The sequence below is a fragment of the Podarcis cretensis genome (assembly GCF_951804945.1).
Source record: "Podarcis cretensis genome assembly, chromosome: 3".
Lineage (NCBI taxonomy): Eukaryota > Metazoa > Chordata > Lepidosauria > Squamata > Lacertidae > Podarcis > Podarcis cretensis.
This window is the reverse complement of record NC_137172.1, coordinates 26,240,536-26,257,357: the sequence shown is the minus strand read 5'-3', so window position 1 is coordinate 26,257,357 and position 16,822 is coordinate 26,240,536. Positions and strand designations below refer to the sequence as shown.

At 42.9% G+C, this 16,822-nt stretch overlaps 1 protein-coding gene across 4 annotated transcripts in view; it reads right to left on the bottom strand.

Moving 5' to 3' along the window:
* Positions 1-522: 522 nt before the first annotated feature.
* TRAF5 (TNF receptor associated factor 5) overlaps positions 523-16,822 on the bottom strand; it is a 49,941-nt gene continuing 33,641 nt past the window's right edge. For all 4 annotated transcript variants that reach the window (XM_079968710.1, XM_079968709.1, XM_079968708.1 and 1 more), the window contains exons 11-17: positions 10,204-15,928; positions 6,372-6,443; positions 5,423-5,569; positions 4,851-4,903; positions 3,771-3,851; positions 2,210-2,302; positions 523-1,459 (exon numbers count right to left, since the gene is read on the bottom strand). In XM_079968710.1, the coding sequence (XP_079824836.1) occupies positions 15,351-15,928 (578 nt within the window). In that variant the 3' untranslated portion in view covers positions 523-1,459; positions 2,210-2,302; positions 3,771-3,851; ... (2 more) ...; positions 6,372-6,443; positions 10,204-15,350. The remainder of the gene's footprint in view (positions 1,460-2,209; positions 2,303-3,770; positions 3,852-4,850; positions 4,904-5,422; positions 5,570-6,371; positions 6,444-10,203; positions 15,929-16,822) is intronic.

The window sequence follows — 16,822 nt, the reverse complement described above, 5'->3', positions numbered from 1 at the left end:
GAATTTAATTAATTTTATAATGAATGATTTTAGAGTGCTGTTTGTGCTGTACTTTTGTACTGTTTTATTGTTGTTAGCTGCCCTGAGCCCGGCTTTGGCTGGGGAGGGCGGGATATAAATAAAATTTATTATTATTATTATTATTATTATTATTATTATTATTATTCTAGTAATTTATGCAAAATAATAACAACTATTACATATGCTGCTGCTAAGAGAGTCCAGAGTCCACTTTTCCCTTCTGTTAATGCTGATCTTATTAAAAGTGTGATATGATATAGGCTTCTCTCTCCTCCTCTCCCCCAGCCCATGTGGCACCTAATATGTGGAGCGGTAAGAATGAGCTACAAGATTTCATCATGCATTTCCTTTAGTAAATGTTCTCAACAGAGAACAGGTAATGGTTTGGGGCAGGAACTCTGTGACCACTGGCCTGGCCTGTTTTGTTCTGCTCCGAGCTTCCATATCCTGACACTCTAAAACTCTGCTTGTGAGGCACATAATTCACCAAGTGCTATGTGATTCAAATTCAGAAACAGATTTTATTTGGTTTTCTTTTAAAATAGAAGTCTGTACATTGTGAAGTTACCTTACATGACCACTTGTCTACTGAAGTCTATTGGGCGTACCACTGAACTCTACTGAAGTTGATGTCCCGGTGGGATTCTCATAGTGTGCACCTACATACATATTTCTCTGTAGGTTATAACATAAACTATGGCAAGCATACAAAAAAGCAAGCAGTGGGGATCAACACAAAATAATAAATTACACCAGGACGCAAGCTAGTTGCAGAATATTCACATAATGGTTATATTATGCCAGAATATTTTAATTAATAGCCTAGCACCTAGTTAACAAACTGCCGTTTGGCTTGTTAATAACAGGAAAAGGAAATCCTATCAATTAAACAATGTTTTCAAAAGTATACTGTATTAATTCCTCTAGAATACACACTACTTAGAAAGAGGTGATTTTTGTCATTTACAAACAAATATCTTCAATACTAAAAATTTCTATATATACAGGTACTCTTTTTTTGAAAGAGCTTATTTGCAAATAGTCAGCTTTAACATGAAAAAAGAAAAAGGACAGCCAGTGGTAAGGTTGTTTTCTGCATGCAGTTTGGGATATGCACAGTAGGTCAAAATTCAACCATGTCATCTCCCATTAAAGCATTTTTAAGGAATCGCCCTAGTTTTCTTAGGGTCCCCAGGAGCGGCAATATGGCTCTTTGTTGGCAAGTTGTTGCCATCAGTTCTTTACTGTTGTACAGGAGGATCTTCGCAGCAGGAGAATTTCAGCTCATCGCACATAAAGTGCTTTCACCCCTTCACTCTGAGCTTGTATTTGGTGCTTTGAGGAGCAGGTTGACAGACTTACTGGTCCTTGCTTAGTAGCATATTCACTACAAAGCAGAGTTCAAGAAATCAAGAAGTTCAGCGCGGTTTCGATCTCGCTGGAAATAAAAAAAACCAGTGAATTTAAAACTATTTTATAAATGCTTTCAATAGCCAGTTCAAACTATTAGAAACTCATTTTGTAGCCTTTTGTAAGGGGTGGTTCTGTTTTGCTTCCAAACTCCTAGGCTTTCAGTCACCTGAGTTCGTTATATCATTAGGGGGAATGATATAAAATAATTCAATAACAGAAAAATCACTAGAAAAACTAGAAGGCCTTTAAACATAAAGAGGTGTTTTTTAAACAAACTCAAGGAATGCAGAACATTATGAGAAAAGTTACAGCATTGATCCAGCTGCCATTTCAAGTAGCAACTGGTCATCACAGATGTGTATATCCATCTGTATGAAAAGATATGTCCAGACAGTTTGACAGGGTTTGGAAAAGCATTTCAATGGAGGTGTACATCTGCTTTCGCAGTACAGGACCCTCTGGACAGATAAGTCCAGTCAAAGGCAACTATGGGATTGCGGTGCTCATCTCACTTTCAGGCCGAGGGAGCCAGTGTTTGTCTGCAGACAGCTTTCTGGGTCATGTGGCCAGCATGACTAAACCGCTAATGGCACACAGTGATGAGTGCTAGAGCCCACGGAAATGATTGGCAGTACATACAGATCTAGATCAAAGTGTAGACCAAAAGTGGATTATGAATTTACATAGCTCTGATGCTACAACCGAAGGGAAAACAAACCAGTAAACACAGGTACCCCCTCCCCTTAGGAAGCAATAAAAAAGTTTAAAATGTTACCTCTTTATCCTTTTTACTCTTCTTTACTTTCATCTTAATTTTCTTCCCTGTGATCATACTGTAGTTCTGATTCTTCTTTTTATCTTTCAAGTACTAAAAGAATGTATTTGATACATAAGTAAATATGTACCATTTTAAATTATCTATATTGCTGTTGTTGTTATTAATTTATTAAATTTGTATACCGTCCTTCATCCGAAGATCACTGTGCGGTTCACAACATAAAAATACAAAACGAGAATACAAACTACATAATAAAAACAAGAACAAAAAATCTCAATAACCCCCCTCCTGCAAATACATTTAAAAGGACCTAGAATGTTAATCAGCCAAAGGCCTGACTAAAGAGAAATGTTTTTGCCTGGTGCCTGAAGATAGGAAATGAAGGCACCAGGTGAGCCTTGCTGAGGAGAGCATTCCACAAATGGGGAGCCACCACAGAAAAAGCCTGTTCTTGTGTTGCCACCCTCCAGAACTCTCGTGGAGGAGGCAAATGAAAAAGGGCCTCTGAAGATAACCACAGGGTTCAAGGAGAGGTGCTTTTTGAGGTATTGTGGTCTGGAGCCATTTAAGACTTTATAGGTCAAAACCAGCACTTTGAATTGAGCCCAGAAACTAACTGGCAGCCAGTGCAGTTGGACCTGGTTCAAAGTGCCTTGCCCTAGTGAGAAACGTGGCTGCTGAATTCTGCACCAGCTCACTTTGTTCAGAGGAAGCCCTACATATAACTTGTTGCAGTAATCTAATTTAGATGTTACCAGAGCAACAGAAGTTAGGCTATCCCTGTGTAGATAGGGGCGCAGCTGGGCCATCAGCCAGTGCTGATGGAGGACACTTCATGCCCCTGAGACCACCTGAGTGTCAAGCAACAGCAAAGGATCCAGAAGTACTTCCAAGCTACATGCCCGCTTCTTCAGAATTATGTGCAGCTTACAGGGAAAACAGAAACAAGTGCAAATATGTAATGAATGGACCTCTTAAGCCAAAACAAACAGGAAATCAAAAATCATAAACTGATTTAAGTTGCGGCGGGGGGGGGGGGGGGGAATCTGACCCAATGGAAACAGCCTAAAAACAAAATAGGATTCTTCAGGGTCAGAGACTAAACCAGTAGATTCTATGAATCTGGTGAAAGTAAAACTGAAAGAGTTTCACTCTCCTGAAGTTCATTCTGCTCAATCACACCTGTGGTAATGGTACCAAACCAGGACTGAGGAGACCTGGGTCTCAATTTCTATTCAGCCAAGCTCACCTTGGGGCAATTATACAATGTCAGCCTAAACCTAACTTAAGGGTTGTTTTGAGGATTAAACAAGGGTGGGGAGACTCTGTCTGCCACGCTGAGCTCCTTGGAGAAAGACCAGATAAAAATGTATAATAAATATGCCACAGTGTTTGTTCTAATAGCAAGATGTAGTTCAACCTTTAGAAAGGTAATCAAAACAGAAAATCTAAGTAATTCTACTGCCCATTTAAATACTTTTAATCAAGACACTTATCAGCTAGTCTAGTTCTGTGGGGGAAAATTGAGACACTGTCAGGCATTCAGTCTTGCACCTACCTTAGAAAGCTGTACAGGACCTGACTTTTCTTTCTTTTTCTTCTTTTCTTTCTTTTTCTTCAACTTATCTTTTTTTCTCTTCTAAAGAGATAAAAACATGCGCAGGCATTTCTTTGTGCCTGAAAATAGCCACAGAATACCTATACAGACTCACATTAATTTATGCACTTCCTACAGAGACCTAGCAGACCAATCTCCCTATTTATTTATTGGCAATATTTATAAGTTGCTGACCAGAATTCACCAACCTTTTGAGGCCAGTGGGCATGTCTGGAATTTTGAGAAAGTCCTGTGGGTGACAGTCAAGAAATGGTTGCTATGGGAATGCAGCATAAAACAAACTGGCTGCTGTAGGGTGATTGATGGTGCTTGTAGAGAGCTGCGCCTTTGTCTACACAACCTGATTTCAAACCATGAGGGCAAAGGAAAGCAGGCTCCCAATGTCATTGTGACATCTGGAGACTGACATGTGCTGCCCATCCAACTTGGCTCACAGGGGATCTGACCTGCTGGCCAGTTCTAGTTCCTCAACCTGGCTCTACAGGTACCTGCTAATCAGCTGTTGAGCTCATTTAGTTCAATCCTTAAATAGAAGTCCAATCTATGAATGAAAATGTCAGTAGCATGCTTCCAATGATACATTTTCTCCAGAACCCACTGTTAGCAGCCATATGACCCACCCACATTATCGGCTAACAGGCATCCAACCCATCATATGAGGATCACTGTTGTAAACTCAAGTCACATCCGCAGTGAGTCGAACCAACAATGAGACATGCATTTCCATGGATATGGAGTTCATAGGTCCATCACCAAAGCAGCTGAAAGACAAGCAATCTTCACATGACACCTCCATGAGTGGTTGTCACATGTCAGCAAGGAATGTAATCTGCTAAAAGGAAGTTAGTCAGAGTAGCATAATCTCTCATTTGGGTGGAAATCATATTCTGTCTGAATCCGCAGAAGAAAATTACAAAATATTTTGTGCTCAAAAACATGACATGTTGAACAAAGCACAGAGAAGAGGTTTCAGTTACTATGATTTTTCATCTATGCTTCATCTGTTAATCTTGGCCTTACCTTTTTGTTCTGTTTTTCCTTTTTCCTTTTCTTTGATTTCGATTTGGGAGAATCTAGGAATTAAAATTAAAACAAACAAACACGTATTATGGCTTGAACGATGTTACATGAATCAGAGTTGTGTTACAAAACAGTTCCTGAGAAGGTGGAACTAGTTTTCGTTTATGTTTGGATATACAAGACACCATTTTGAATTAAGATTGCAGACCAAAATGTTCCAAACTGCACTGATTTGGACGCCTCTAAAGATGGCACCATCAAATTTGGCACCAATGTTTACATGATGAAGGAGAAGTGTTTTAGTCTATAGATGGAATTCAATGTTGTGCCCCCTCCTTTCCTTGCTGGCTTGAGTATCAGGTCTATTAAATTCAAGCATCTCCACCATGCTAAATCAGGTTCTCACAACAACAAAGTCATTAAGACATTGCACAGTTAAGCTCCTACAAAATGCAGGTTATTGATCTATGCTTGGTCTGGGCTGGGAAGTTGTCAGTATTGCTGACTTGCTGTCAGTATTTGAAGCCATCGTATACTAAACATATTACTTCAATGCAGAGATGAAATCATACCTCTACTACTTGAGCTGCTTCTGCTGTGTGAAGCAGAGGACCTAGAGGAAGAACTTGAAGATGAGGATGTTGAAGAACTAGACGACGTAGTGGAAGAAATTGAGGTGGACCTGCTTCTGCTGCGTTTTCGCTTCCTCTTCTCTCTCTCTTAAAGAAATAAAAACCCGGAGCACTGATTAGGATTTAGGGTTTTTGGTACATTAGATTAGAAAATCCTGATTTTAAATGGTAATTTTTTTAAAAAAATATGCTTCAGTACATTTTTAATTCTTATTAGCTACCATTCAAAGGCAAAACAAAGATTAATCAAATTCATAATTAAATAATAAACAGTGAACACATATATTTATTTACTGCATTTCATAGAATCATATAATTGCAGAGTTGCAAGGGATCCTGATTCAGGCCAAACCCCTGCAATGCAGGAATCTCAACTAGATCGTACATACAGAATCATTTAAATCCCATCTTCCTTCCATCATGGAATAGTACACAAGACAATACACAAGCAAATCCCAGGTTATCTATCCAGGCACCAACGAAACTCAGAAACGCTTAGCTTCAGCAAGGTGGCTGAATCTTGCACTACAACACTTCCAGAAGATAAGTCTAATTCACATAACAGTATGTTACATACTGAAGATAAATTAAGTTGACTTTGCAGTGATCAGAGAGTGCTGATTAAATAGTGTGACTAGTTCCAACACAACCCACAATGCCTTCAAAAACTTTCAAGTTGAGTGAACTTAAAAACACTGTGCTGCAGTCTGGAAATGTGCCAAAGCATCTGAAAGTGGTTCAAAACACCCAAATGCAGTATAAAAAAGGTGTGTAAACCAATAGTTAGCATTTAATTGGCTCTGATACAAGCGATATACATTCAGGGAGTGTAAAACCTGAGAATGCTCTCTACTGAAGCTACTGTCACAGACTCAACAATTACACTTACCTCTTCCTTTTGTTTTCTCTTGCGATGTTGCACACAGCGCCCCACCTTTCTCTTCATGTCTGTTATCCATATCTATGAAACATATATATTTATGTTATCCATATCTATGAAACATATATATTTATATATACACAAACAAAATTGTCAAAAATATTTTCTGTGGAAGAAACTGAAACTACCTGTTGAGATGGAGTTTTTCCACTACCAGGAAAGACTAATGACCTTGGTACTACTGAATTTTAAGCATCTGATCTAATCTAAGCAGTTGAAACAGATTTGGGCATATCAGGTTTAGATTAGAGTCTGTTTCAACTGCTTAGAGTGTTAAACTGCAGTTTAAGAATTGTGCACAAGTGGTAACACAAACAGTATGATGTGTGTAAGTAATCAGCCAATGAGCAAAAATGAATTTCTTAAGGACCAGCTTTGTAGCTATGCGGTAACTTCAGGCATGATTTGCATGGCTACATGTGAAAAAATATTCATGCCAGTGGCACATCATCAATGCAACTTGTTTGTACAGCCAAGCCTGGGGGCTCTCCGAAAAAAATTCATGTTGCATTTAGTCACCTAAAAAACTCTTCATCCAAGAGAAGCTGAAAGTGTCTTGAAATTCTATAAAAGAGTAGCCTTGGAAATGCTACATTATTCACATTTAATCAGTCAGGGTACTTGCAGAAGTTAAATAATGTAACTCCCTAACAAACACACTTAGTTACTCCTTAACAAACACACTTTGCCCAAGATTTTGGAGCCTGAACAGACTGTCAAACTACAGTGGTACCTCGGGTTACAGGCGCTTCAGGTTACAGACTCCGCTAACCCAGAAATAGTACCTTGGGTTAAGAACTTTGCTTCAGGATGAGAACAGAAATCGTGCAGTGGCGGCGCAGCAGCAGTGAGAGGCCCCATTAGCTAGAGTGGTGCTTCAGGTTAAGAACAGTTTCAGGTTAAGAACAGACCTCCAGAACGAATTAAATTCTTAACCCGAGGTACCACTGTACAGTCATACCTCGGGTTGAATGTGCTTCGGGTTGAGCGTGTTCGAGTTGCGCTCTGTGGCAACCCGGAAGTAACAGAGCGCGTTGCTTCTGGGTTTTGCTGCTTGCGCATGCGCAGGCGCTCAATATGATGTCATGTGCATGCGCGGAAGTGGCAAAACACGACCCGCACATGCGCAGACGCGCTGTCGTGCCTTACATTGCATTCAGGATGCGAACGGGGTTCTGGAACGGATCCTGTCCACATCCCGAGGTACCACTGTCCACCAAAATGAGCTCTCTCCCTCTCGCCTGGGGTAGTATGGCTGTCTGTATTGGTCTACCATGCAATAAGTTCCAGAAGCTTAACTGTGTTAACCTGTTACAGTAAACACAAAATGGAATTTTGGGACACTTACTTTACTCTTTCTGGAATAGTCTAAAGCCCATGGTCTAAAGCCCACTTCATCAGATCCAGATAGCTAGCATTATATGTGTTATTTATATACAATCATCCATTTGCAAAGTGCTTGAGAGAGAACAAGAGGCCACGTCTCTGCCCTGAGAAACATACAATCTAAAATCTGACAAGAGGGGGTAAAAAGGAAGTGCAGAGCTGTGAAAGCTCGGGAAAAACAGATGGAGAATGTGTTATTCCCCCACCCCTTCTTCACTGTTATGCATACTTGGGCAGTTACACCAGGTTTTGTGCCAACAGCTTTATGAGAAAAGTGGGCACTGATGAAGGATTTGAGGAAAGAGAAAAAACTGCATCACAAAAATGATGTATGAGGTAGTTCCAAATGGGGAAAGACAGTCTTCTGAGGGAGCAGAAGACCTTTGGACAGATGGGGGTGATAGAGCTACAGGAGCAAAGGTCAAAAGCAGGGATGTTTCAGGACATAAGAATGGAGAGATAAGGAGGGGCAAAGTCATGGAGGGTTTTGATAGTAAAGATGAGGAACTGTTGGACCAGACAGGGCATCACATCATTAGAGGGAGGAATGATTTTAACAGCAGAAACAAACAGTTTTGTGACACCTTAACCCTCCTTTGGGAATGGGCATTGTTAATAATGTAGTTGCTACTGTCCCTACTTTCTGCATTTCATTTCCCTTTGACTTCGCAGATTCACAATTTCACCTCACTGTTGTGTGGGGGACACACACACAGAAACACACCCCACTCAAGCAACACTTCGTTTGTCTAGTTCAAGGGTCAGCAAACTTTTCCAGCAGGGGGCTGGTTCACTGTCCCTCAGACCTTGTGGGGGGCGAGCCTGTATTTTTGGGGGGGAAATGAACGAATTCCTATGCCCCACAAATAACCCAGAGATGCCTTTTAAATAAAAGGGCACATTCTATTCATGTAAAAACACACTGATTCCCAGACCGTCGCGGGCTGGATTTAGAAGGCTTTTGGGCCAGATCTGGCCTTAGTTTGCCTACCCATGGTTTAGTCCACAGAAGCTTACACTATTAATACATTTATTAAGATTTAAAGTGCCACTCAACTCTCTGTTGTTTTTGCAAATACCCCTCTGGAACTTAGCTGGATGGAGTTGATGGAACCAAGGTGAGGCAATGGAAGACCAGAAAGGAGAGCATTGCAGCAACCTAGGCCAGGGGGCAGAGGGACAAGGGTCTTTTTCCCAGGGCTCAGAGAGGAAAGCCCCTGGTGTGTATGGGTGGGTGTTTTTTGCAATGCTCTGAAGTGAGAAGTAACCATGACCTGGCAATGGACTGAATATGGCGAGCAAGGCAGGGAGAAGTCAGTGTGCCTGTCCAACATCAGACAGGCAGAGAGGTATAGAGAAAGCGAAACAGCAAGGGGCTGTTTCTATCAAGGTTCCCACGCAACAGGTCAAAGTCATACCAGATAAGCGCAGTAAGGTAAAGGTAAAGGTACCCCTGCCCGTACGGGCCAGTCTTGACAGACTCTGGGGTTGTGTGCCCATCTCACTTAAGAGGCCAGGGGCCAGCGCTGTCCGGAGACACTTCCGGGTCACGTGGCCAGCGTGACATCGCTGCTCTGGCGAGCCAGAGCCGCACACGGAAACGCCGTTTACCTTCCCGCTGGTAAGCGGTCCCTATTTATCTACTTGCACCCGGAGGTGCTTTCGAACTGCTAGGTTGGCAGGCGCTGGGACCGAGCAGCGGGAGCGCACCCCGCCGCAGGGATTCGAACCGCCGGCCTTTCGATCGGCAAGTCCTAGGCGCTGAGGCTTTAACCCACAGCGCCACCTGCGTCCCAAGGGGCTGTTTCTATCAAGGTTCCCACGCAACAGGTCAAAGTCATACCAGATAAGCGCAGTAGCAATCCACAAAACAATGCACTGGCTGGTTTTCAAGGTGCCGCTACAAGGCTCCTTGGTTGTGTTTGCAGGAGATAGCATGGAAAGTTTACCCCCCACAGCAGCACATTCGTCATGCGTGGAAAAGATGGTTGGTTATTTTCACGAGAGGGAAGATTCACAATCCCTCACGCTGAGGACCAACCCCACGCTTCTAGGAGCGGCGGTGATAGATAGTTACTCCGGATTAAAGCGCTCCTTTTTTTTTTTTTTTTACGCGGGGCGCCTCGCGGAAGCCAAAATACGAATATAACCCCCACGCCCCCTAACCGGAGCCCCTCGGGCCCGTTTACACGCGTGGGGTGCGACTCCTGCCGTCGACAGTGACAGCAGCAGTTATTCACCACAACAATCCTCTCAGAGCCCTCAGGGACCGGGCGGTGCGCAGGGCGGGCGGCGAGCGGGGAGAGGCCTATTATGCCCGGAAAGCGCGTCGGGTCTATGAGGCAGCAGCAGCAGCAGCTAACAGGTCTTCCGGCCTGCCCAGGACGGCGCTTACCGGCGGCGTCGGCGGCGAAGGCGACCAGCAACCGGCGGCCGTCGTGGCCCCAGGCGCTCCGGGAACCCGGAACCACAACGCGGAGCACCGCCGCCTGCCGGGACAGGGCCAGCGCCGATATCCGGGAAATGGCGGGAGGCGAAAGGCGCTCGGGGTCGGCGCCTCCCTCTCGGCTCCCGGCTGCTCGGGGCGCCGCGCTGAGGGGGAGCCGGGGGAGCGAAAATAAGTGTGGGGGGGAGGGGAGGAGACTGAGCCCGGCTTAAGTCTGCGCGCCTTTACTCAGGAGTAAGCCCCCGTGTTCTATGGGGTCTACTCCCTGCTAAGAGCGCTCCAGGCGGCCCATCTGACAGGGGTGGTTTGGCGGAGGGGAACGGCAAAGCTTGCGACGACAAGCACGCTGAGCGTTACCGAAGGGAAATGGCTCCTGATTAGCAGCAGCAACGTGGCTGCTTTTCATTTCCTTGCTGAGGGGAAAGGACGCCGTGGGGTGTTTTGTTTGTTTGCTTAAGCGGGGGCGGTGGGGGGGGGGCAGCTGCCACCCCTCAAAATCAAGTAAATAAATAATACTCAGCTGACCAATTGTATTGCCGGTAACTCGGTTCTGCCCGCCCCAACCCTAAAGCCTGCCCCCCAATAAATCCTGGCTACGCCCGTGTGTTTTAAACCGTTGTCATCATTTATTTTTTTTAACCTCAGTCGGTATCTGTAATGAGGCAGGCAGGCGCGCGCGCGCGCGCACACACACACGTTTTTATTGTGAATGAATAAAAGCATAACATTCTTTTTATATATAATAATTTTTATTAGTTTTCAATTCCAATCCAGTAATAGCCTCATTATAATAATATCAATTTATAATACAGCTATTAATATCAATAGTTCAAATACTAAGTTATATAATTTAGATAAGGTGCTCCCACCCCCACATGCTAGAATTGATGGCTTGATTATTTGCTTTATTTCTGTGTTCCAAAATCTTACTAATTTCCATTACATTCCAGTCATAATAATCCTTATACAACAACTGCAATAACTTCTATCCGTGTTGACACATTAAATGATTTATAAACTACAAGTGAGGAACTTAAGCTATATCCTTGTTCTTCCTGTGTGTGGCAGTTCTGTCCATGGTGTTTCTTCCTGTCCTTGTAAGATGCTATGTCTTTCTTTCCCCTGGTTGCTGTTGTTATCCACCATGCCTTGGGCGAGACTGCTATCCCATTGTTGTTCCAGAAATTTCTCCATTAAAAGCATAACATTCTTAATTTTCCAAAGCACATCACATTCTGAGCTTGGCTTGAGCAAACCGTTATAGACTTCCCATTTTATATCTTGGAGAGGGAGGATGTTTGCTATATTAAGAAAGATTTGTTTGAAAACTAGTACATTTTCCAGCTGCTTGTGTTTGTGTGTGTGTACGCTATTTTAATGTTCTTTAAGATGCTTGTTTATCTAGTGGTTTGATATAAGCTTACACCCTGAAAAGCAACTATTTTGTTTTGAAATAAATGTGGCACTAGTGGGCAACAGGTCCCACCAGTTTTGTAAACTAGTTTTGTTTATTCTTGTAAACAATAATGGATTGAAAAGTTGATTATTCGGGGGGAAATCCGGTAGTAACAATAGGCATTATGCACAAAGAGGTTAAAGCCTTTAACACATTTATTATATCATTCCAAAAGCAGGGGTTTTGAAGAGAGGTTAGAGAGCCCTCTGGCAATGTGGTACAGTGGTTGCTGGCTCCTATGCGGCATGTACGGAGAAAGGCAAATACGAGATTGCTATTCCCTTTTCCTGTGTGAATAGCAACCTTGCCAATGAGCTGCTGAGGTACATAGACTCAAGAGTTGGAAGGGACCATGAGGGCCCCCCCTAATCCAATGCAGGAATCTTTTGCCCTATGTGAGGCTTGAACCTACAACCCTGAGATTAAGAGTCTCGTGCTGTACCAACCGAGATAAACAGATGAAGATGATTTTGCCAGTGCCATTGTTACTGTAGCACAATGGGGAGGAGTGAGGCAAGAGTCCTTATATGGGAATGAGGCAAGGTCTTCCTGATTGTAACAACTCAGGAATTATATAAATTGCATTCCTTCGATAAAGTTGCCCTTGAAAATTTTGCAGTACTTGTGAATTGCAGTCTTTTCACTTATTGAGAATAATTTTGGACAGGCTTGTTATGGAAGGACTATTTCAGAACAATAGATACACATGTAGAAAGGTAGCTAAAATATTCTCTCTCCCACCCACCCCTCTATAGAGAGCCAGTCAGCTCAGTGCATAGCAGCTCAGGTGAGCGATCAGGGAAGACAGTTTTACTACATTTTACTACCTTCCCAATAATAACCTCCCAAATTAGATCAATTTCCAGACTACTTTTCCTTCTTGGAGCTGGGGGATTATGTATACCTAACCTCTTCCCCCAACCCCAAGTTTTGTGTGTTCTACTGTGTCTACAAAAATTAAGGCGGCAATAAGGAGGCATTGTTTTAGAAGTTGTTTGAGAGCTCAAGAATTCAGCAATACTTCATTCAGGAGAATCATTTAAGAACCATTGGCTTTTTAATATTTACTGAAAAATGTGAACCACTCATAACAAAAGGTTAAAAACTACAGCAATAAATACATCAAACATATCTAAGAACATATCAACAAGTTGACACAGAAATGTAAACTTTATGGGGCCCAGGTATTAAAATGGAATATTTAAAGCAAATTCCCTCCTGTATTAAAAAAGGGAAGGACTTACAGATTCTCATTAGTAAAAGAATTAGAAAACTGCTTTTCTCTAAAAAAAAAAAAATGAAAGAAAGCAATTTTAGCTTTACAGCCTCTTTAATAAATGTGGTCAACTTTACAAAAAAAATTAACACACAAGGCAGTGATATGGCTGCAAATCCCAGCCTAGAGAATTCCATCCTTCAGAACTTGGAACCCACTAGGTATATGCCACAATGCTTCCTTTGTCACCCTGCTATTCCAGCTGTGGTTGCAAGCCACAACATAGTAAGGAAACAAGAATAGTAGACAATGCTATTAAAAGCAGTGAGCCAAGAGGCAACACATTCTGAGAGGATGGGGAAAGAGTATTGCAAAGTGCCTGGTAATGCCTCAGGGCTGGATCTCACATCCCTGAAAAAACTCACAGCCTTACTTGCATTTCAACCTGTCGTTTAAAAAGAGTAAAAAGAATTCAGTGCTTGTAAGATGGCAATTCAGTTTAGACAAAAATGAACATGCTTTCAAAGTTGTTTTGAAAATACACCTACACACTCAACATCAAACTCCCTCACACTATATCTATTAAAGCACCACCCTTTCATGCTCAAAAAACTACATCATCAATGCAATAAATCCTCACAACACCCTAGTATGGCAAATTACATCAACTAGAAAGAAGGGAGCAGAAAGAGAATTAAAACAACATTCTTGTGGCAACTTCAAAGTATATCTGATTTCAGCCACACACCTATGTATAAAAATAAGTCCAGTGCTCATAATTCTTGCTGATTTCACCCCCAAAACACCCACCATGGACTTTTGGTTTCAATATATTAATCTGTGTTTATCAAGACTCTCCTTTGCAGGAAAACATCACATCCATATTTACATAGAAATAATTGGATAGCTTTTGTAAAATGCTTTTCTGAGTTATTTGCTGTAATCCATCTATGCGGAAAACCCAAATTCCGTGCAATTAAAAAAATAAAAGGCAACTGTTCAATCACCCTATTCATTCCATTCTGATATCTGAAGTAAGCAGATTAATAAAGTGGGTGGCAGGAGAGGATGCATACCCCTAAACATTTTGTGAATCTTTGTACTTTTGTCCATTTACTGTATTTATTTTTTTCGATCCGAACTATAAAATAGTGATTTTCTTGAGTCAAAATGAGAGTACCCCTAAACAATTTTTTAAAAAGAAAAAAAGCACTGGTTCTTTCTATTCAACTCCTATCTCAACGGGCATTACAGGAGCTATCAAACTGTGGGTGATCAGATTGTGTTGCGCACACATGTGAACTCACCCTAGAAGTGCCACAGGACTGCTACTTGAAAACTTTCAACTAACTGAAGTGCTTTAAAATCAGGATCTAGGGATCTTCCTAGATACTAGGTTTGCTTTCAAAAGATGCCACAGTCATGCATTTTATGAAATGGGGCCTAGTCTACAGTACATAATCACGTGTGTGTGTGTGTGTGTGTGTATATGTGTGTGTGTGTGTGTATATAAAAAAATGCTCTCAAGCGGGTGGCGCTGTGGGTAAAACCTCAGCGCCTAGGACTTGCCGATCGCATGGTTGGCGGTTCGAATCCCCATGGCGGGGTGCGCTCCCGTCGTTCGGTCCCAGCGCCTGCCAACCTAGCAGTTCGAAAGCACCTCCGGGTGCAAGTAGATAAATAGGGGCCGCTTACCAGTGGGAAGGTAAACGGCGTTCCGTGTGCTGCGCTGGCTCGCCAGATGCAGCTTGTCATGCTGGCCACGTGACCCGGAAGTGTCTGCGGACAGCGCTGGCTCCCGGCCTATAGTGAGATGAGCGCACAACCCTAGAGTCTGGCAAGACTGGCCCGTACGGGCAGGGGTACCTTTACCTTTACCTTTAAGTCCTCTCTATACATGAGAGCAAACCCCAATGAATTCAAAAATACGTAGGATCAGGCTGTCAGTGGGGTAGATGGGAAGTGTGTCAATCTAACCTTCAGCCCAAATTAACATTAGAATTCTTTCGTTTGCCGCAAACTTGTGAAATGCCCCAAACATTCCCTTGTGAATAGCACCTCTAGCAATGCTTGTAACAGAGTGAGAAGAACTGATGGACCTGCATTTGGGTTTTGGAATATTCTGCTGTAGTATCACCTGATAATGTGTCTCCTGAGATAAATAATGACTCAGTTAAGAGCTTTTCAGACATAAAAAAACTCTCTCAAATACCAAGTTTTGCTATATGCTTCAAATTCACCTCATTAGAGACTTGACCAGTTTTCTTAATGCAAGTTGAAAAAGTACCAAAGAAGTAGTCAAAGCTATCAAAAAAGAATATAAAAGTAGGTCAGCAGAGTGAATAGCAGCTTTTTCCTGTTGTCTGAAAGCAATCCAGTTAAATCACCAAGCCATCACCTTTAACAGTTCTCTTCCAAGCTCTCTCATAATTCCTCGAGGTCGGATAAATCCACCACTACTTTCAGGAAGAGTGTATCATCTCTGATGTATGTATTCTTTGCATTTTCGAGCACAGTATGTGCAACAAACCGAGGACACCCTGAGGCAACATTCATCTCTCCTTCAGGTCTCTTGAAGCTGCTGCTGTGAGGGTCGGCTTTAAAGGTTTCTGTTATGTGATGTTTCTTCCCACTTTGGTCCAGAAGCATAAGTGTGACCTTTTGCTTGAAAGGCCATGGTAACAATGAATCAAACTCCCCTCTCATCACTACAAAGTACAAGGAAACGTGAGTGCCCTTTCCTGAACCATCCCCATTCAGGTATGCTCTGGCAGACAACCTGTACCCACAGCGGCTGGTGTAAAAAGGCTGGCTGACTACAGAGGGACAGAGTCCTTCCATAGCCTCTTTTTTCTTCATCTTGTAGTCGACAATTTTCCAGATCAGTTTCCCATTGTAACTTGTCCCTTCTAGAAGTTTAAACCGTTCTTCGTTTTTGTTAAGTTGTGCCCTGTGGATACTGAGGTGGACATCATGTTGGTTGGACAAGTCTTCCAGAACAACTAAGAGAAAGAAATGTGGGGAGATAAGAGAGGGTTACATACAGACACTTACAGAGTTTGTATTAGGCATTATTTTTACATACCGTATTTTTCCTTCTATAACACGCAGTTCTTTTCTCCTAGAAAGGAAGGAGAAATGTCTGTGCGTGTTATTGAGCGAATGTGTGGTCCCTGGAGCCAAATAGTGCAAGGGGAGGCAAAAAAAAAGCAGGCAAAAATCAAACCGCGCGTCTCCTAGAAGGGAAACCTGAAAGAGGAAGCGGCTGCTTTCCGGCATTCTGCCTCAGGGTCTTACTGCCCACCCACCTCTGTTTCCTTGCTGTGTTTGCTCAAACGGAACAAAGAGCAGGGAAAGCCCCTCCCCTCCAGGCAAGCAGAGGGGAAAGCTGAAAACATGCAGGAGTGAGAGAGAGAGAGAGACAGAGAGCGCGAGCTGGCTGGCTTGGGTGGGTAGGTGAGGGAAAACTTTTGCCTTCCTTTCCTCCCTACCCCTCTCCTGCATTCTTAGCCAGCTGTTTCTCTGCACACCCCTCTCCTGCTCCTTGTCCCTTCTGTGTTTTTCCTTCCCTCCCCACTTAAAATGTGGTTAAAAAGCATGGATCCACATGGATCCTCAGGATCTTTGCATTGGGTCAGCCCAAATTCATCATCAGATCACATAGCATGTCCATGGCTACAGCCTGCCCCCCAAAAACCACGCACCCACTGTTGCCTGGGGCTGCAATGGTGCAAAAACGTGGTTAAAAAGCATGGATCTACATGGATCCTCAGGATCTTTGCATTGGGTCAGCCCAAATTCACCATCAGATAACATAACATGTCCATGGCTACAGCCTGCCCCCCAAAAACCACACACCCACTGTTGCCTGGGGCTGCAATGGTGCAAAAACGTGG